Source organism: Cibotium barometz, chromosome 36 (genome assembly GCF_041138505.1).
Source record: "Cibotium barometz isolate CiBa-2024 chromosome 36, ASM4113850v1, whole genome shotgun sequence".
In the NCBI taxonomy this organism is placed as follows: Eukaryota; Viridiplantae; Streptophyta; class Polypodiopsida; order Cyatheales; family Cibotiaceae; genus Cibotium; species Cibotium barometz.
In genome coordinates, this window is record NC_141081.1 from 15,394,371 (window position 1) to 15,416,942 (window position 22,572).

At 44.8% G+C, this 22,572-nt stretch overlaps 1 protein-coding gene across 2 annotated transcripts in view; it reads right to left on the minus strand.

Moving 5' to 3' along the window:
• Nucleotides 1–22,572, minus strand: part of LOC147617529 (histone acetyltransferase HAC1-like) — a 52,696-nt gene that overhangs the window by 20,188 nt on the left and 9,936 nt on the right. The window contains exons 3-14 of one of the 2 annotated variants that reach the window (XM_086775791.1): nt 16,442–16,553; nt 15,953–16,364; nt 15,556–15,864; nt 13,550–15,459; nt 13,015–13,311; nt 12,648–12,926; nt 12,316–12,444; nt 12,009–12,209; nt 11,723–11,865; nt 8,943–9,255; nt 8,660–8,799; nt 4,517–4,595 (exon numbers count right to left, since the gene is read on the minus strand). In XM_086775791.1, coding sequence (XP_086631917.1) covers nt 4,517–4,595; nt 8,660–8,799; nt 8,943–9,255; nt 11,723–11,865; nt 12,009–12,209; nt 12,316–12,444; nt 12,648–12,926; nt 13,015–13,311; nt 13,550–15,459; nt 15,556–15,864; nt 15,953–16,364; nt 16,442–16,553 — 4,324 coding nt within the window. The remainder of the gene's footprint in view (nt 1–4,516; nt 4,596–8,659; nt 8,800–8,942; nt 9,256–11,722; nt 11,866–12,008; nt 12,210–12,315; nt 12,445–12,647; nt 12,927–13,014; nt 13,312–13,549; nt 15,460–15,555; nt 15,865–15,952; nt 16,365–16,441; nt 16,554–22,572) is intronic. The other variant, XM_086775792.1, reaches the window with a different exon arrangement.

Here is a 22,572-nt window from a genome sequence, read left to right on the forward strand (position 1 = left end):
CCTTGTTGAAGAGATTGGGATACAGAAGATCAAGCTAAGATGCATGGGAGGATGTTCATGGAAGAGATGTGTTGTTCCTCTTCGTCTTGAACCTATGTGTATTCAAGGGTTGCTTGACACGTCCTCTATCTTTCTCTCTCTGGGTTATGGAAAAAGCACAGGGTACTGCTGTAGAAAACAATCTTGGTTTTGGCACCGTGATTGGATGGTGTATCATGGAAACAGGACATTGGTCTTCGAGAGGAAACACGACTTTGGTTTCGAGGAAACAGGCCTACGGTTTATGGGATACAAGTCTTTGGTTTATCGGATACAGGTCTTTGGTTTCATGTGGAAAACATGTCTTTGGATTCATGTGAACAGGTTATAGTTTTCTCGAGGTTACATGCAAGCTGTGGCTATAGGGAAGGACATATGGTATGGTATAGCCCTACCGCTGTTTGGGAAAAGGTTTGAAGGATCCATGGTAGAGATGGAGAAGACCTTTGGAAAGCAAGGAGGTGTTGTACAGGTGTGCCTTCTCTATGGTATACTGTGCTGTAATAACGAGAGTTCTCATTTGGAAGTCCTGGGTGAAACAACAAGAGATCCTGTTGGCGGAGGATTCTACAAGTTGTACTTTGGACTCAAATTTGATTAAATTAAAGAAATACCACAAGGGGCGCCACTGCGATTTGGGGCCAACTGGTGTCTATGTACTTTTTGCACGAGCACTCTAGCTCCCCCTGTTTGTTTTCCTTTTCCAGGTCCTCAAAGGTGTTGAAGTGTTGAAGTGTGCGAGTGTTTGTTTCACCGCCCATCAAGTTTTTGAAGGCCAATTTCAGACAGTCTCTACATGGTTGCCGAAACTTGCAACAAATAGACGACCAAGAATACATGGCTTTCTTTGACTGCTTCTAGGCAATCAATTCCATGGGCCCTATATAAGGACCTCAATTGTATCATGATGTTTTGTTTGTGGGTTTTGTGGATTTCAACCTCGCAATGAGGTTTCCCACTAGTAATACAAGAATTACTATTAAAAAAAACATGTGTGCGTGTGTGTGTGTACACGCACACACAGTGAAGAAACACACCATGCAAGACACCAAGAGCCTTGGCATGAGCACTGTGTCACCTACTCCATGGGGAGACAAGGGTTGTTACTAGAAAAGCATTGTCTTTCTGGGGCCACTATTTATGTTTGCTTTTGCTTTCCATGTGGAATCTGGTTATCCTTTAGGATGCTCCGGTGCTTGTACTAGAGAACTCCTAATTAATTATCATTACCAAAAAAGGGGGGGTTGGCCATTCCAGTTGAGTATGGTGTCTAGTATCTCATTATGATATTTTCTTGTGATGTAATGTGATTGAATGAATGGTTTATAATCTGTCATAATGTATTGATCTCTTGCTTAATAGTCGAGTAAAGTTCCTTTAAACACCCTACCCATGTCACATTGGTATCACAGCCTTGCTTCCTCACTTTTTTGGTTGGAAGATGGTCCAAACATAAATTTTTCTTCATTATTTTATAACGGTTACATTTTATGGCAGGTTGCACCACAAGAACAAGTAGTTGGTCGTGGGAACAAAGTTCCTAATGTAGAGAATTTGCTGAGAGAGTTGCAAGCTAGTGATTGCCAGATGCACGGTCTTCTGCAAGATCCTGAAATCAAGAAACTCATAAAGGGTAGAACCTGTCAAGTAGAGGAAGAGCGCTTCATGGAGCATGGGTCTACCTCTAGACTGATACCATTGTGATAAGGAACACACACGGTGGTAGACTAGTTATGAAGTGATCTAGAGATCTATAGACCTATTGTCAAGGTGGTGCATGCATCTCTATCCCAAGCTCCAAGATGGCTCGAAGAGGCAAACCTATGGTTGGGAGGCGAGTCCACCTTTCCCGTTCCTTGTGCCTATGTATGTGCACGTGTGAGAGTTGATGAGTGCTCTAGATGTGGGTCAAGGCTGTCCTGCCTAAGCACATTAGTGGACAGCCACTGTAGGAGGATTCCAAGGACTAGAAGAAGTCAAATTTTCCTTTTCAAAAGAAGCCGGGGAGTACTTGTTCTAGCTATGGCTTATTTGATGAACAAAAGCATGCCTATTTCTTGGAAGGCAAGTGTTTTAAACATGGTAGCAAGGACCACAAAGCCAAGCTTTGCCCCGACACAGAGAACCCGCACAACAATCCTAGCAAGAATCAACCCCGTGTGAATGTAATTTCCCATATACAAGGGGACACCGCCCATGCACCACAGGATTGACAAGTCTGCAAGGCTTGGGGAGATGATTGACTTGAAGAGCGGATATCATAAGGTCATGGTATATTCATAAGACAGCCTTTCGGAGTGCTTTTGGATTGTATGGTCTCTTCAACCACATGATGAATGAAATCTTTCGAGTGTGCATCGGAAGTTTACTGGCACCTTTGATGATGACATCTTGGTGTTTTCCAAGAATGAGGAAGAGCATAGAGCTCATCTGGATATTGTGTTTCAAGAGATCCACAAGCATAAGCTCTACGACAATGCCAAGAAGAGTTCTTTCTTTCAAAGATCCATTATCTAGGCCATATTGTATCAAAGGCTAGAGTTCGGATGGATCCCGCAAAGATCCAAGCCATTCGAGATCGGCCACTATCAAAGTCACTACACGAGGTACAAAGCTTTCTTGCCTTGTGCTCATACTACCGAACGTTTGTTGTTTTTAAATGGATTGCACTTGAAGAGGGAACCTTTTCAAAAGCTCAAAGATCGACCAATACAGGTAAAGACGAGCTAGCACCAGTGGACGGAAACCACAATGCTTAGAGCAACTACAACAGCTATGGACTAAGATGCCAACAAGTGGCGACGCAAGCTGTCAACTACATTGGGGAAAATGTCGTGTTGATGACACTGAGTGTCAAATACTAGATAGTATCAATGGAGGCACCAATAATCGTAGACGAGGCTCTGATACCAATTGTTTGCACAGGTACAAGCCTAGCTATAGGGGATCAAAGAGATCCATGGTGTATGCACCCATATAAAGAGAGAGAGAGAGAGACAATGCTCAAAGAAAAGAGTATTGCACGACTCAATGATGCTTAGATTGATGTGATAGAAGTGGTGTTCACTAACCAAGTACAATGCTTTGGTAGGCCAGCCATTGCAAGGTGGATGAGAATTACCCACAAAGCCTTGAAGCATATCTAGAGGCTTGTCAGTTGAGGACAACCGTTTAGAAGCCGATGGGGATGTCACCATTTTAGACTAGTCCCCGATTATCTATGTAATAATTTTTATTTTTTTAATTTTTATTTTTTTAACAAAAGTTCTTTGTGGCCAATTTATCCATGGATATGTTTACATTAGTAGACTCAAGCGGTACGATCCCAAGAGTCCAGGTGTGTTACCTCCAATGGGGAGCTAGATACTCTAGTGGTACTATTGCGGGAGCTAGGTGACAAGATAGATCAAGCGGTACGATTCCCAAATCCATGCTAGTAGGAGGACCAAGTGATAAGACTCCCAGGTCCTCAGGATCAAGTGGTACAATTCCTGGATCTAGTGTTAGACGAGCTCGTACAAGCATTGTGAACGGAGATTTTCACCTGAGCGTGTTGCACTAGCATAAGAGAGTGTGACTCTGGATTTATGCCTGAGTATGTGTATGCTATGTTGCTACCTGCTTGACTACTTGTGTATCATCCTGAGGAGCCGGAGACACTCAGAACTACACAATCCCACGGAGTGTGGTGTGGTTTGAGCATGCATGGCCAAAAAGTATAGGTAGAATCGTCTTTTGTCCACTCCCTATTTGGAAGCTTTACAGCTTATTAGGATGGTTGTAGTCTTAATGGGAAGAGAACATAACACACCTCACTCCAGGTCGGCATCCTCCTATAAATAGCCACATGCCTATTCCGTCGTTCCTCATCTGATCATAGTTTAGAGACAGGCATAGTAGTTCGGGAAATAAGAAGTGTTGCAAATGGCCACAAGTGATAGAAAAGTGCCTCCACCCTGGTATATATTGTTTGGTTTGGCCAAGAGATTAGAGCACATAAGGATTTTTAATAGGAAGAAATGACCTAGCCGACTACATAAGTTTGTCCTTCAAAAATATTCAGCATCTATGAAAAGGAAACCCAACCCCCTCATTCTTCATTCTTGCCACTTCCCCTCTCATCTTCAGATTGTGGGCAGCCACAAGTGCTTAAGTACAGCCACTCCTCATCAGCAAGCTTCTTTGGCCCTCCCCAACCAGTGGCAACATTGTTTATCCATGAAGTTGTCTACAGTACAAATTTTAGTTATCTCTTCATATTCAGTCAGCTTGTATATAGAACTTTCATACAGAAATATGATATAGTTAGGTATCTATGTGTGCTTGTGAATTGTGCAAGTATTCTAGTCCTCTCTGCTGCGTATCCTGATCATGGATTAATATGGTAACTACATTACCTTTCTTTCAGTACATATACACAAATAAATGCAAATATCATTCTTTGAAAAAACCACACTAAGACACCAAAACCACTTACTGGAAATAAAGGATGCAACTCTTTACTATTGATGGGATGCCTGTCTCGCTCATCAAGCTTCTGTTCTGCATCATAACACCTGAAAATCCGATACCTATGTTAGTATCTAGACAAGCAACTAATATACAAGTTGCAATTCACTAAATGCAAGCTCGTACTCACCAGAAAGACCAAGCACATGCATGATTATCTTTTTGAGAGAGAAAAAGAGTTGTATTAACATCTTGTGGGGCCCAAATTGGCCCCTGAGACCAAAAATATTACACAATGTCTAGTTTACTACAATACACATGCATGAGGCATCTTGAAAAATCTACTAAATCCACTAGCATCCCTATAAGGATTTTTTTTTCCCAGGGGAAGGGGGGGTGGGGGGGTGTGTGTGTGTGTGTGTGTGTGTGTGAAAGGGGGGGTTTATTATCCATGGGGTAACACAATGTTCTAAGAAATTACATCTCCTCTAAAGACCCTTTTGGAATGATCCCTTGTACCACAAAAATAAAAAGACAAATCGCTAGTGCCATGTAACATGTATCTCCACTTTCATACCTTTGTCCTCGGTCCCTACGGACTACAACTTGTTTTTTAATCTCTCTGACATTCAGCCAACTTATAATCCCACATCTCTTGTAGATCTTCAGGCAACTCGAATTCTTGCATAAAGAAGAACCCATGTTTGATCTCTTTCTTTAAAGCCTCTAACTGCCGCCACGAATAAGACTTCCCCGTGATAACATATTCTATGTCTGCCATATTTTCTGAGAGAGAGAAACGCACACCTTCATGGATTGCTTGCCTACCTTGGCTTGACCTAGTCTGCATGCAAAACTAAAGCTACATGCAAGACCTATGCATGGAAACCTAATGCACATGAACAATGCTAATAAAAATGAAAACCCTAATTTGTTTGTCGATGCAAAAACGCAAACCTCAATTCACTTTTCAACTTCGCACACTCGAATTGGGACTGAAAATACTGTTGCAATCGCTGATCCAATGCAAAATAGGGAATCCCTAATTTTGGCATGCAAACTATAAAACGCAAACCCTAATTCAGCATGCAAAAATGCTACCTAAGGACTGCCCTAGGCTCTGACACCAATGTAACACGCTTACTATGTGGCAGTTTGATTGATGATGATTAACCCTAAGCAAGAGAGATTGATGCTAATCACGTAACTAAATGAAATTTGAGCCTTGAATGCTATGCATGTACTGATGCTTACTTTCTCATCTACATGTTAATGGAAAATGCTAATTTGGAGGTGTACTCAGCTAGTGATAGCATTCCCTTGCTCTTGGCTCTACAACTGCCTCACATTGTCTACAAATGACCCATGACCAGCCTTTTTATAGGGATCTTGATAACAAGTCGTATTCAAGTCAGCCAACCCTTCATAGGCCATAGAAAGTAATCAAAACGTCACGAAATGTATTCATATTGTGCCCAATACTTGTCACAACCATTGGTGCATGTCCTCGGTACCTATAGGGCTGTTATCAAAACTGCTACAAACAGCCCATACACGGCCTGTAACTTTGCCTCTAAGGCAGCTGCAAGAAATAATCATGTGTACGTGGCACCAGATTAAGGTGTGCATGTGACATGCCACCAAAACTCACTAACAAATTAGATTTCAAAGTAGAGGAAAATGGGCGATATAAATTATAATGCATCCAAAAAGGTCGTAGTGATGAGATGGAAAACACTATGCACAACATCCTATGTCATTGGTAGACATATTCATATAATCACAAGTCTTTATATCACGCATGAATTGTTCACCCTTGTTCAAGAAAGACCAGAAGCTATATCCACATAAGGATAGGCCAAAGCTAAAATTACAATAAGGCAAGGCAAAGTTGAAGTGAATTTGAAGTAGGTAACTTTCGAAAGCAATGCCTCACTACACTGGGCCTTTTTGTGGGGTATCCTTGGGTTGACTCCAATGAGTCTGGAGAAGAGTATCACAATACGGAAACGTGTGCACAGAAAATCTTATCCCATAAATAACATCATGGCATAATACATAGGCATCTGACAATACATAATCATGCTTTGAAACCACTGAAACAACAATATGAGAAACCTACACAAGACAGCACTAAGGGCTGAAGCGAGCCCCCCCACCCGAGGTATCTTTACTTCCAACAGAGTGTTCCAGTACAAGAGAATGGGTGCCAGAGAGTAAACACTCTACATGCTGGCGCCACATACATCCAAAATATGATGAAAACAAATAAAATAGTTGCCTGAGGCCTCAATCTCAGCCTTCCAAGAGTTCTTCGGGCATAGCCATACTCTAGTACGTGATCACACCCTCTAGCAGTAGTGCTGTCCCGAATAACCAGCCATGAAAACCCTAGCTCTGGCCACCCGAAGGTTCCACCCTTAGAGCCACAGGCTTCACGCAGGTTTAGATATTGTTTGCCTTCGAATTTGTCGTGAAAAACCTTGCTGAATTGGACTGAACAGCACTGTTTTCAGCCCACAAACATGTTGTACAGGTCACCCCAAGAGATGAGATGGATGCCTTGTTGTTTGCCTTGAACCCAGAGCCTTTGAAGCATCAAAACTCAGCCCTGAAATCTGCTGTACAGCAGTCGGCCAGCCTTGTAGAGGAGCCAGGAGTAGTCATCTGCTGAGAGAGAGAGAGAGAGAGAGAGAGAGAGAGAGAGAGGAAAGAATCACTTCTGCCTCTGGCAGCTATGGAAGCAAGCAATCAGCTTTAAATCAGCCCTCACTTACCTGCAAAACACATAAGACCACTCCCTCCGTCCCAAACAGGTGTGCACACACGCGTCCACAGGGTTTCCAGGCATCCCAGAGCCCATGGACAATCACAAGCAAAAATATCAGGCATTGTCCAGGCAGCTAAGACAGTCGTTCATGCATGTCAAAACATGCACAAATGCTTTATACACAATATTCTGGAGTCCATCTCCCAACTTATTCATCTTGTATAGAACTGGTCTCGAGCATTGCCCATACAGGTACAAAGAATGCTCACCAAGGTGTCGATCCTTCCATGAGACTTCATCAGCATGCAAGGAACTCTCACCAGGGTATCTACCCTTCCATGAAGCCCTTCCACATGTACTGAGCCATGCCAGGAACTCACACCAAGATATCAATCCTTCCATGGAGCCCTTCCACATGTAACAAACCATGCCAGGAGCTCACACCAAGATCTCAATCCTTCCATGGAGTCCTTCCACGTACTAAACCATGCTTGGAACACACACAAGGAGCTATACCAACCCTTCCATGGTGTTTCTCCACATGTGTATAGTCAGAAATATGATAGAGAGGTAGGAAACTCAAGCTCCCATGTGTGCCCATTGACGAGCGCGCCCCCCCCCCCTCCCGCCCGCCCCAAAAGTGTTGGCGTTGGATACAATGGTCGGAGAGATGGTTTGTACACAGTGGCAGCTGATCTAAAGCAGCAAGAGACGCAAAGGAAGATATACCTTGAACGATTCCAAGAATCAAACAAAGGAAAAAGATAAGTAAAAATGCCGAGCAAGCAGCAGTCTCGAGAAACACACGCTTGGGGATCCTCAAGGATGTCTTTGCATAGGTACATACTGAAGGTCAAGGAAGAGAGAGACAATCTCTTAAAATCTGGGTTTATTTCGGAGGTTCAAGTAGTTTATGGCTGTTCCCTACAGTTGTTGTACCCAAAAAGAATGGTAAACTTAGGGTTTGTGTCGACTATAAGAAGATCAATGAAAAGCAGCCAGAATGGGTGGGAGGGGTGGCTCCTTTAAAAGGCTTGCTCCAATGCTAGGGCTGCAAATTTGCAGGAGATGCGATCAGTCACAAGCTTCACGGCTGCCCTATGTAAACAGGGTGGTGTCTTGTGCTGGCCCTAGCTGCCTGGGCTCTGTTGGGTGTAGATGGGTGTAGCCATTAGCTGTCCACCCTGTGCTTCTTGGATTGCTACGTGCTAGAGCACACTAACTATTTTACCTGTCCAACAACTCACTCAACTGCCCAGAGCCGGGCTCCCCTGCCGTGCATCTACCATTTGATTATGTGTCGAAGCTGGAAAAAATGTAAATATGACATTGAAAAAAAAAAGCTTTAAATTTGACCATGTGCACCGAGTGAACAGTCCAGGACCATAAAAGATGACATACCGCTCACATATATGAAAATTTTTACACTGTCTGCAAGTCCATCGACGGCCAGAAATGATGAAGCTGCAGCAATGAGTACAGGCAAACTGCAAATGAACCATTATAAAATCCTCTTTCATTGGATATATTGTCTCTCCCAGCTGCAAAAGCATTGCAATTGGTCAGGCGGATGGCACCTACATCGTGATAATACAGTGAGTAGAGCTTAAGGCCTTAATCTGCATGACACACAATGCTTGAAAGAGTTTGCACATGTCCACCTAGAGCATCCACATACAATTACCTTGTGCATTAGCTGCAGGTCTTTGGAAGCATTGCTTGCTAACTCAGCCTGTGAGGCAGCCTTGGTAGCTCTCTTGGTCACCGTCTTTTTTGTCTTCCCCTTCTTTTGTTGTCTGCGCCCGATTTCCTCCTCTTGTAATTGCATGATCATATCCTCAGCTGCCCCCGGCCAATAGTCTCCATCAAAATAAGGTAAACGAGCTGCTGTAACTTTTGCCTTTGCTTCGCCAATGCAAACAAAAAAATGATCGTACATATTCGTTAGCTGGACAACAATACTTTCAGTAGCTGCCTTGCGAAGCATCACAAGATACCTGCCAATTACAGAATGCTTTTATTTAGTGCCTTCACAGTTATCAAATCTTTTAGAACAATTGTAAGGAAACTAGTCAGGTGAAACTGTTAACAGAGATGATTAAACACACACTAAAATCTTACACCTAATCCTATACTACAGATAAATAAAAGTACAAGAGAAATGTGTATATCTGATGCAAATCCTCAAAATGTGTCCAACCCCAATTGAGACAAATTATAAGGTTAAATTGTGGGATTATTGCAAGCCAATTAGCACATGACCAAGAGAATCTTGCCTGTAAATAGTTTGCTTCCCTCCCCTCATAATCATCAGTCAATCAGCTAGGGCCTGGCATGCAGCAAAGCAGGAAGCAGCATTCTTCTTCAACTTAGGTTACCCTTGCAAGTGATCACCTTTCGAGGAATTTTTACATTTATCGTCCTGACAATCTTCGTAAATAATAATTTCAGTAATGCATATTAAAGTAGTCTCTCGGGTTTGAATTGTATTTGCAGGACTTCCGATGTTCTCTCTCACCTAACAAAATCATAGCCCCAGTAGTAGTAGGGTTGGTAATAGAGCTTAAACCTAGCAAAATTTTCTTTCCCAACATTCCATCTGTGTGTTGGTTGCCTAATTGTTAGGGTTTAGGAATAGTCTGTTTTGGGTAGCTTGCTAATTCCAAGTTTTCAAGTTTTTCATCATGGCTTTCGAGGACCAGTTGGCAGCTTTGTCTCATATGCTATCAGAGAAAATACAGCTGAGCCATGCCCTGATAAAGTAGATGGTAGAGCCCTTCTCCAAACTGGCTTCCCAAGCGCATATGACAATCAGGCCCAAGGAAATACAAGGGGATTACCAATCGACAGTTTTGCAAATAGCTGATATCTAGAGAATTTTTTTAACCCACAAGACTGCTTGACATTGTACAAAAGGAATTTCTGTGATCCATAGGAGCTTGTAGTAAACTCAGATGGATGTGATCGTCTTAGTTGCAATGGTTAATCCATCGGTTTCACTGACTTCCGTGAGGAGAGTTCTCAACGAAAGGTGTTTGAGTGTAAGCTTTTTAAGGAGGATTCTCGTCTCAATGGCCGCTACTTCATCAGGAGGTGTTGGGCGGCCAGTGGCAAGTTTTTCATCCAGTGGTGTTTGACTGGAGATTCCATCTGGAAATTTCATTGGGAGATCCAATCTTAAGTCCTGGTGTTGATGAGGCAGAAGGTTGGCTTCAGAACTGGACGCAAAGTGACCTCACGGTGATCTTAACATCCCGTGACTTGGATGCGTTTTGATTGGAGTTTTAAGTGTGTTGCAACCTTTTGGAGACAAGGCAGCTGAGGGCAGCTGCTGTCTTAGTGGGGGAGACTGTGATGTAACTGCAGGCTGGCCCAACTGCACGACATATATAGGCCAGACATGTGATGACTGGTTCTGGGCAGACAGCAGATCTAGATGGGCAGCAGACAAGGCACTTGTGGACACCCACATGTATGAAAGAAGAATCTTAATTATAAGGTTAAATCATGGGTTTAATGCACACCAGCCAGCGCACGACCTGAATAATACGCCCACAGGCAGAGGAATCCAACCCATAAATAGGTAGCCAAGAGAAGGCCTAGCAGCAGTGAAGGCAGGATCGAACAGCACGAAGCAGCCAGCAACCAAGAGAAGTAGCATTCTTCAACTTGGGTTAACCTGGAAGTGACCACTTTTTAGGGAATTATTTTACATTTAATATACACACAACCTTCATAAATATTATAGCATGGCCTCTGATCTACCTTTTAGAGGTAATGGGCACCTTAAAACTTATTCAATCTTGAAAATAGGATACATGTTGATATAGCCTTCAAACAATAGTTGTGGGAGTAGACCTTCAAACACCCATGAGAACGCTGATTGAATGCATCATGCTGTTGCGAGCACTTCCACAAACTTCACCTAAAAAATTTTCTCTCACACTCAACTAAAGTGCATAAAACCCAGATTCTCTCTCCTTAGTTGATTGCTGTTTAAAACTGCATTTCAAGGTCCATAAAACCATGCTAGGTCAAAGCATGACTTTTTGCGCATAAAATCCATTATCAGATTACCCGCAAACCTTTCTTTTTATGATTTAAACACACCCATGAGCAGGCCCTCCCCCCGCTCCCTTGTGATGATGCATCCAGCTGTAGGAAGCAAGATTCAAACCCAGCACCTCCACCGAAGTACTCCAATTCTCTTTCCAATGCACGTACGCAGCGGATGTCAAATTACCCACAAACTTCAGAGGGCAGCTACCACATTTTTTGATAAAATATATTTCTAAATCTAAGAAATAACATTCCAAACAAATCAAAATGCATTTTTGCAACTTAACATGCATTCAACAGGCATGTTGGCAGTAGGTGGGCATGCCTAGAATCCTAGGTTCACGATTAATCTGATAACATACACTAGATCCCAATTTGCCATGGTCAAGTGAACAGAAGCCTTACCACTCCCGCAATTTGTCTGATTTAGGTGTCTTCTGTATTTCAGGATGACAATAAAGAATGTAATCTTCTCCTTTCAATGGGGGACAAGCCCAGATGTAGCAGCTAGTAAAACCCCTCTTCTTACAGTAGTCCAGGTACCCTATCTGCTAAATTCATTGAAATGAACCAAAAAAATAACATTTTAGTGAACGCTGTACAGGTATCTGAACCAGAATTAAAAGTGACAAGATGATGATCTGTGGTTCAGCACAGAAAACAACCCTTTCAATTCCTCTTACATCCATACCAAGATCTCATGATATACAACGGTGCGAAGAGCTTCTCCACTAACTGTCTTCACATCAGGCCTGAAATATTTCACGGAATCCAAATACGAGAGGTAGACACGGCGTTGATTCGGTTGAGCAGACTCGGCACCAAACTCTTGCACATACATTCCAAAAAGGCACACTTCTACACCTTCAATCTTCTGGAATAGCAACAGCACCTGGCACCAAATGCAAAAACCTTGATCAGACACACCTGAGGATGCCCTCAAGTACCAAGCTGCCTTAAGAAAGATCCTCTAGCTCAGTCCAATCCACTCTACTCGCCTTTGACTTGTAAGGAAACTCTGTAGGGTAATCCTCCTCCTGAAACATCTCCAAAAACCGTTGCTTCACTTCCAGCTTCTTATCCACTGACGAGACAATTCTTATCACCAATGAATCCGCTCCCGGGACCTGCCACCCATTGATCAATTAAACACCAACTGACACCAAACAGGGTAGAGTCATAGACTAAAGGGATTCACATACATAACCCCTCCCCGTGAAGGTAAGATCGCACATGCCCGTCACTCATGGATGGGAGATCTCCCCCGCACATCTGTAGTACGGGAGATGTGCCTGTAGAAATCCTATGCAATTTTCATTAAGAGACTTACTTCATCATAGCCCTTTCCTTGATCTCGAGCACGTTCATGCCTCTCATGCTTGAGTTTCCTGGTCAGTCGCTGCTCAATATGGTCACTCAAAAGAGTCCTTGGTAGATCCTTGGCCCCAAGAACAGCACTTTGCGGAAGAGGCTTTCTTTCGCCCTTCTCAACCTCTCCTATTAAGCAATGTGGGCATGTGTACTCAGCTTGGCCACCCTCATTTCTGCGCATATTGAATAGCGCACACACTTGATGTTGCCACTTCTCACATTTGTCACATTGTACCCACTGCAAGACATCACACAGAGCATCAGAGTCTTGTAAGACAATGACATTGCAATAATTTCAACACCAGTATTCAAAACAGAAAACATACTGGCTCTTCAGTTTCTTCATCATTCCTTCTTTTCTCTAGCTTTGACTTGAGGTAATTAACCCCATCTATCTCCACAGTTTCAGTGCGCGCATCATTGTAACATGGTATGCAAAAGTAATGCCGGGTTTCACCAATTTGCATTGTCCAGTAAAAGGCATTCCGCTTGATACGTGCACCACATGGTGTACAATATATAGGCGGTGGCTCAAAAGTGAGTGTTTCCACCGCACAAAGTTGGCAGGAGTTCTCACTCATTCGATGCTCCATTGCTTGATTTTTTTCAGCTTTTGCCTTGCTCTGTAAAAGTATAAGAAACCTAGTTTCATTCAAAACAAGCAGATACCCAACAATAACAATTGCACAAATGAACAAGATCTATGAGCAGCCTGCCTTTGTTGGATTTTTTTTTTTGAGAGAGAAAATGGCACGCCACTACATATCATTTTCATATTTTTTGATAAGTTTTTTGAAATCCTTATGCAATAGATACAAATGCAGGCCAAAGATCTACAGAACAATTAGAATTAACACATACCTGACCCACCCACTGACGCAAGCCCATAATGTGCTCTCTAATCTGCTCAGGAGTAAAGAGTTCTGTAAGCGAAACACCTTTAATCTTCGGCTTGCTACCTTTAGTATTGTTGCCAGGATCAGGTGCAGGAGAGGCAACTGTTTCCTGCTTCACCTCTTGCTTAGCTTGGACAGAAGCTTTGTTGAAAACTGCAATGGATGACTCAGTTTTAACAGCCAAAGGTTGGACCTGCTTGACTATTGGCTTGGCTTCAAATTGGTTACTTCCCTCAGGTTTTACCTGAGTACCTGACTGAGCAGTGGCCAAACTCCGTCCTTCTGATTTTACTATCCCTGATCCTGATCCATCCCCTTCAACTTTGACTGTAGCTGCATGAACTTCAGTTTTAATAACAGATGTAACAGGCGGCATTGTTTGTGTCTGAGTGAGCACACTAAGACTTGGTTCAGTCTTGGGAGCCCCCACAAAGACACGAGGAGGAGCATCAACTAGTTCTGTTGGTTCAAGCTTTGCTCGCTTGGCTGGAGCTGGTTGTACATCCACAGTGGCAGTAGGCATGTTTGAACATTTACTGCATGATGTATCTGCATTCGTCACTCCAGAAGAGGTCCCACTCCGAGCAATGTTTGCCGCATTAGCCATTGCGACAGAAGTAGAGCTATTTGCTTGTGCAGCTTGCATTCGCTGCATAGCGAATTTTTGGCGAACTGGACCACAAACTGGACACTGGCTGTCACGGCAAAGCTGATGATGTTTAATAAGGGTTCGTGAGGGCTGACAACGGGGATATTGGCAATCCCGATCATTGCATTTGGTAATGTGCCCCCACAACTGTCTAGCAGTATGACAATGAGGTGTTGACTGGCATTGTCCTTCAGGAGCAGTGCATTTACTTGCATGGCGCAGAAATAAAAGCCATCGTTGCTGCTTTAGATATTGCTGAGCCCTTTGACCATCTGCAGTTACACTGGTTGAGGATTTCTCTCCTGTAGTATCTAAATTATTTCCTGCTTGTGGTGCTGAAGCACCACTGTTTCCAGATGCCTGGTGTGACCTATGTGACTCTTCAACATCATCAAGACTAAAAACTTGCTGCTGAGGCTGTTGTGGAAGTACTTTCATTGATTGCCGAGCTGCAGACTGATGTGAGTTCTCGGGCTGTTGCAATTCCTGCAGCTGTTGTGAATGTACAGTAGAATGTTGCTGCATCTCGTGCTGCTGCTGATCCTGTGGAAGCCGTAGCAACTGTTCCTGCTGCTGTGTTTCTGGCTGTTGCTGTGACTGATGCTGCTGATGTTCTTGGGGCTTACATGATGGCTGATCTTGTTCCTCGGTGTGAGCTTGTAAGTGCCAAGGATGTTCTTCTACTTGCTGATTTATATGATGATGCTGCTCGTTTGATACCTGCTGCTGTTGCTGATGTGTTGCAGTTTGGGTGAGCTGCACAAGATGGGACTGCTGTTGGCCAGGTAAAGCTTGAAGCAATGAAGACGAAAAAGGTGCAGAACCTGATACTGGTTGATTCTCCTCCTCTACACTGGTTCGTTTTTTATCAAGAAAGTCTGAGGATGTCTGAGCCTGATATGGTGTTTTTGTTCTGACTAGCTCTTGTTGCTGTTGATTCCTTCCAGCTCCCAATGCTTTTTGCTGAAAATTCATTTGCAAAAACTTATCTGCCTGTGACTGTGGATGCTGAAGTTGATGTTGTGACTGCATGTTCGATTGCTGAGTAGGCAAACCAGGAACAGGTATCATTTTAGATGCTTGCAATCCCTGAGAGTGCATACCCAGACTGCTGGATGAGATACCATTTGAGACCGGATTGTACAAACTGCCAGGTGCTGTAAGGTCAGGGGCATTCATAACATAACCATCACCAGAATTTGTGACCGTCTGACTTGGTATCGTAGCTGCAGTTTACAACCAATGCCATAAAATTTTATGTGTTCTACCATAAAAAGAATATTTTCTCAACATAACTTCAAATGGAAAGTTAACAGACTTACATTGCATAGACGTGTGCTGCTGCCGTTGCTGATTCATATGCTGCTGAGCCTGTACAGTCATGTTACCATACTGAACAGGATTGATATACATAGGAGGATTAGGAAAACCAAGGTTCCCATTTACTAGGTGCTGCCCATTGCCCATGAGTTGCAGCCCATTGCTGGTACCACCATTTAGGAATCCAAAAGACAAAGGATTCTTCCGCTGCATGTTACTGGTCATACTCCCACCCAACTGGCCATTTACATTCCTATGCATGTGCCCACTCAATCCAGAAATATATGATTGTTGCTGCAGCTGGACAGTTCCTGCAGTATCAACAAATCATCTGGTCATACATGTTTACAATGGCCATACTTGATACCAACAGTTTAGATATGAAAATATAAGCCTTACCCTGAGCCGATGACATAGAAATTCCTGTCATTGTACTAGAAGGTTCAACACGTGTAAACAGATTGGTGCCAAGCCCAGGAGTTGGAACCATACTGCTTACGTTGCCGGCTGATGCCATCCCATGCCCTTGAAGCAGGGAAGCACCATTGGACGGCACTGCATTGCCTATTCCACTGGCATTTGTATTTATTGCACCTGCCCCTGGGGTTGGCACTACAGTGATTTCATTCCCTTGAGTGGGTATCATGGTACTTCCATTTAAAGCTGAAGGCACTCCTGGGGTTGGAATCATAGAAGAGGTTGAAGCATTCGCTCCACGTAATGCAACATTAGGGTTATTTCTTGATGGCATGATTCGCTTTGCTACAGCTTGAAGACGTTGCTCCAGCGTAGACAAATCAGAGTACTCTTCCTGAGCCAAGACTAGGGTCCATAAGAACATACTACTGAGACAAATTTGTACGGCTTAACTTCTAGAAGACAGAGTACCTTGGAAGAGGCATCACGATAAAGAGATTCTTCCAGACGCTTCACAAATTCGGGAAGTTTTTGTTGCCATTCCTGAGAAACCCGAGGCTTGCGCTTTTGAAACAAAAGCAAGCTGGGGTTGAAACCAGGATAAAAAATCAGTAACAACTTAAATCTGCCATTATTCACTAGGCAGATACACTACAGCCCAAATAAGCCTCACTGAAAAGAGAAAAAATGATCATTCGCTGAGCAACACACTGATATAAAGGGAGAAAATATGATCATTGTCCACAGGTGTGTCATCTTCAAGAGCCAAATTCCTTGAAATTAAATGAGGTGGTACGTATTTGGCACATGTTTCTCGTTCTGGATTATAAAGTCCATGATGAGAGAACCAAAAGCATCGTAAAATATGGCTTGTATCTCTTAATTAGCAAAATTTAAGAAATCCTTGGGGGGGGGGGGGATTGGGGAGTGGGGGGGGGGGGGGGGAAGGGGGATGATTTGGTTTTTGCGAGTTTCATCTTCAGACCTTAGTACAAAGTGTATGAGAACCCATGGCAGCACAGCCACGTGATTTATGCAGGGTGTAGGACACTTGTGCCTACATGCTAGGGTTTTTTCATAGAGAGAAAAGAGTGCAGCAGAATCACACATACAAAACACATTCCGTCCTCGCCGTGTCAGCACGAAGACCTGCAAAGAAGCCTGTGGATGACAAACTCTCACCTAATCCAGCACTTTCTCATTGTCCAACCGTCCATGAAGAAGCAATGCAGGCTGTTCAGTATCCTTTCGTAGCTCATGGAAAGAACACTCCAGAGAAAGAAGGCCTGGCAAAACTTCACTATCCACAGTCTAGCCACCAATGCATCGACTCAAAAAGAACACTCCACAAAAAGGCCTAGCAAAAACTTTGCTATCCCCACTCTAGTCACCAATGCATCGACTCGGATGTATCACAGTACCTCCTTGCACCAGCTCCAATGCACCCTGAAGGAAGGAAGAACATGTTACCTCTAGGGTTTGCACAGAAGGTAGGAGGAGCTATGGGGGATGGAAGATATCCATGGTGTGCATGTGCACACAAAGAGAGAGAGAGAGAGAGAGAGAGAGAGAGAACAAAGCTCTATTGAGACTATATGTTGCACAACTGAATGAGACACTTGATTGATTCTTTATGTTCACATAGCCTTAAGAGGTTGTTCACACACATAAGCACACGTACACACGAGGTGGTTCACACACGTAAACATATATATAAGGGTTGTTTCACACATATGAAGCTCCAAATACCCGACAAAACCCCCCTCAGAGATGAAACGGAGAGACCTTCGATAGCCATTTCCAATTAGCCTCCAAACTGCATACTATTGGTGCCAACACCCGGACCTCAGGTCAACAAGGCATGATAAAGGAGCTCCTCACTAAAACATGAAAGGCTACATCAGCTCTCCACAGAAAACAAGCCCCCTTTGACCAAAACAAGGAATGACATGAGAAAGGAGCCTGTTATAACATCAAGGCCCTTTTACACACACACAGGAAAAACACACAGAAATTTAACACAGGATTATTACATCTCACTTTGGGGAACAATCGGGACAAAGATTACTTGATACTCACACATAAACATAAAATGGAATGATTCTGGAAACTTTAACCACCTCCCAGGCGTTTGTCAATGACGCACAGTCGTTTTCGGCAACGTCTCCATGCCAATGCAGCTGGCATGGCATCAATTTGATGTGGCATGTTCAATTTTTTTGAAGAAACCCCCAAGATTGAAATATGCAGAAGCTTCAATTTTCTTGATTTTGCTTGATTTTTGCAGTGCCCCGAAATTGTTACCATTAAATGAGCTTTAATTTGATGTTTTTGCTCAAATTTTAAAAAACCCTAATTATTGATGTTGCAAAAGCTTGAACTAAGAACATTTACCTTTAATTTTGATAAAGCCTTTTTTTTTTTACTTGTGCTATCTGCATGTGCTGTCGGGCCAAGAGAGTGACGGTAACGAGGGTGGTAGCAGCTGCAGTTGAGAAGAAGCGGTGGGGTGGGTGAGAAAACTGCGGCAATGGCAGTCAAAAAAAGCATTTGTCCAGAAAGTCCTGACAGGTGTTGCTCTGCCAGCCCAAATGCTTTCCCCCCCCCTCCCCCCCCCCCCCAAGCGGGCGGTCCACCCAACTGGCTCAACAACCATCTCAGCCCACCCCAACCGATGGGGCTATCACAAGCTCACCCCGTTCTAGCAACGGGACGGCAGAGCAGCCGGAGGAGATGGCGTGGTATGGCGGCGCACAGGTGGCACTAGTACAATTGAAAGTGAAGAGGTGGTGATGTCGTGCAGGCAGGAATGACTGAGCAAGAAGACTTGTGCACAGCAGGTGGGCGGTAGTGGCTCTGATACCAAATGTTCTAGGGTTTGCGCAAAAGCTAGGAGGAGCTATGGGGGATGGAAGTGTCAGAATACGCAGCGGAGATGATGACCAGATCTGGGAACACAAGAGCAATGCAGAAAAAATACAGCACAAGAGAGAGAGAGATGTAGGCGTGTAACTCTGCTCTATATACACAAGAAGATCCCGGGTATGATACACAAGTGGTATGGGGCTGGGGGCCTATTTATATGCCCCCATATGAGCAGTCGGCCTGCTGAAAAAGGCACTCCACGACTGCATCAAGTCGGCCAGCAGCATGCAGCCAGTCCGCCAGCACTGAGGGTTTTTATCTCACAAAGTCCTTTAAGGTTTTCATGAACCTTTCAAGAAAAAAACATCCGTCAAACATAAAAATTTCTGAAGACTCTATGACCACCGCTAGGAGCGACAATCTCTTTGTTTACGATGCTTTGTACATGGTCACTTCTATCAATAGTGTGACAAACTGGTCAAGTACAGTCGGCCAGCTCCAGTACACACATCCTGATGTAGTCGGCCAGCAAATGGATCCTCCTGCCAACTCAGGGCTGCCTCCCAAGCCACAGAAAAAATGGGAAAAATAGGGGACAAATACGGAGAGTGGGGAAAATGATAAAACACCTCATAAGGGCGGGCACACCCACAACAAAGGCCCTGGTGTATAAAACTGGACAGGAGATGACTTCTAACACCCCCTCTCAGCTCCTGGCTGTGAAACCAACCACTGGGAGCTGGGGTGCTGCCTGAGCAAATCCTGAGAAAGCGACTTCGTGAAGAGGTCCACCGTACTGCCCTCCGTCGAACAGAACTCTAGCAAGATGTCATCAGCAACGATCTGTTCACGAACAAAGTGCCTCTGGATGACCATGGGTTCCTCCAGTGGAAGCCCAAACCTGCAATGCAACCTCTGCATCTCCACCTCACAAGCAGCATCACAAGCAGCCCGGTACTCTGCCTCTGTCCGCGACAAGGCAAAAGATGACTGCCTCTTACTGCTCCGGAAAACTGCTCCTGGGCCTGAAGTAGATCCCCTCGTGTCCGGATCTCCTCCCCAAACCGAGTCACTCCAACCGTGGAGTCGGACTCCATCCAACAATCCCCCTCCTGTGTACAAGAGTCCATGATCCTTCGCATGCCGCAGAAACCACAGGAAACGCAATCCTGCCTCCCAAAGAGTCATCCGCAACCATGAGCTCAACTGCCTCATCAGGAAGCTCCCGTCCAATCTAGTGTCCATCAACCAGATCAATGAACCATCCTGCTTCTGAGTCAAAGAGGCATCTCACTGCTCACAAGGATCAACACCTATTACGGTGCAAAAACAAGTCCTGGAAACCTCCTGAAGACCACGCAAGGCCTTCTTAAACCTGTCAACCACCCCCTCTGAATCCGAAACCACAAAGCCTGGAGTATGCACCTCCTTCTGCAAGTAATCAACTGCCACCTGCCTGGCTTTCCGAAAGGTCCCCATGGAAAGAACATCCTCATCTACTGGAGGTTCGTTGTCCCGAACACGACGAGACATCAGAGCATAAGTGATCTGTTCAGTCTTGCAAACCTGATGCACTGACAACAGATGAAAACCAAGTGCCGGAACATACAGCACCTGGGAGGAATGCTTCCCCCGTCTGCCATCGGGAACTATCTCCATCCTGCCCTCACTGTGAACTGGGATAGTGGACGTATCCCCAGTAAGAATGTGACTAAAAAGCTTGCAGAGATCCTGTAAACCGGAACAGGAAGGAGTCATGTGCCTAGAAGCACCACTATCGAGAATCCACTCCCGAGTATCCGTTGCGGAGAGTCCTCCAATCTCCTCCCTGCCTGAAGAAAATGAAACATCGGTGTCCACCACCTCCAGGTGCACAAAAGCCGGAGTCTTCATGATTGCTGCTGAGGAATCTTCACCCTTCTCGGTCTTCCGCTTGGGACACTGCCTCCAATAGTGGCCTTTCTCGCCACAATCATTACATGTCCTCTCTGCCTTTAGTTTCTCGCGGTCAGTAACGGACTTCTTCTCAGAAGACTTCTCCGACGAAGCCTTCCCTTTGCCCGTGTTACGGCCTTTCGACCGTTGGCCAGTTAAGGCCTCCGATCTCGCGGTCAGTAACGGACTTCTTCTCAGAAGACTTCTCCGACGAAGCCTTCCCTTTGCCCGTGTTACGGCCTTTCGACTGTTGGCCAGTTAAGGCCTCCGAATCTCCACCCTGAGGAGGGTTCGTGAATCGTTCCTCCTGGTCCAGGACCATGGACACAAGCTCCTCCCACGTGATGGTGCTGAGCCTGCCACTGCACTCCACGACTGCATCAAGTCGGCCAGCAGCATGCAACCAGTCGGCCAGCACTGAGGGTCCACGACTGGTCAAGTACAGTCGGACAGCTCCAGTACACACATCTTGATGTAGTCGGCCAGCAAATGGATCCTCCGACCAACTCAGGGCTGCCTCCCAAGCCATAGAAAAAATGGGAAAAATAGGGGAAAAATGCAGAGATGGGGAAAAATGATAAAACACCTCATAAGGGCGGGCACACCCACAACAAAGGCCCTGGTGTATAAAACTGGACAGGAGATGACTTCTAACAGGAAGATATCCGTGGTGTGTGTGCGCAAAGAGAGAGAGAGAGAGAGAGAGAGAGAGAGAGAGAGAGAGTTGTATTAACGTCTACAAAAGGCCAAAATGACCTATGAGACCAAAAGGTTACGTCATGTCTATGAAATACATCATCATGGGTACTAAAAATAAAAATCGGAGAAAGTAATAAGAGCTGAAATGTCAGATCTCATCCCAAAACAAAAAGTGTCCAACTCTCCTATCACCCTAAAATATCCCGCATAGGACGCTACAACATGGCACCCAATGTAGTAAAGCTAGGCCAGCGGGAGAAAGTCATGTGGTGGTGGGAGATGATTGCTCTGATCCTCCTGTAGTGACGAGGGCGTGGGCAGGGACCACGAGGTCGAGGGCACCGGGCTCTGCATAGCTCAATGGCTCTGTCTAGTGTCACTCCTCTCGGCCAAGCTCCTATTTCAGCCTGAAGGTCGGGTGTAGTGGGTGAATCTGCCCTCGTCACTCTGGTCTGGAAGAAGTCGGTGAGAGCTCTCTACACTGGTCCTCTGACGGGCCTGTTTCGCTTTGTGTGGTTGAGAGAAAAGGAGGGCGCCTCTATGCTATACTAGAACGGAGGGAGTGCCTCCATCTACATGCCATGCATACCAAACCAAGCGCTCACCTGGGCATACCAACACTGCGTGTCTCCATCTAGTGCTAGCTGTCTCAAGGACTCTAGGGCAAGCCTCGGGTATCTGTCTCGTGGGAGCTCCAATATCTATGCCAGTATGTCACAGTCTCGAAAATAGCCTCTATCACAATCAGTGCAGCCCCTATCTCCGCCCACACAATCTCACGTGGCACTGATGGCTTACTTCTAATCATGAGTGAGATGATCACTAGCGGCCTCTCCATCGCCTTCCACCCATCATATACATCCTCCGTGTCTGTCTCAGCGGGCTCCTCCCTCATTCTCCTCCTGTGGTATAAACTAGGACCCTAGATGGGAGCTCCGTATAGTAGTGCGGGTGTGACTAGTGTGTCAAATAGCCAGAGCTTCGTCCAAGAGAGAGAGAGAAAGAGAGAGAAAGAGAGAGATACAATAGGCAAAGGGGTATGCCGCATTAGCTCACTTGGAGAGAGACTGCTTTCAGGCCCACTTCCACAAACCATGCACGAG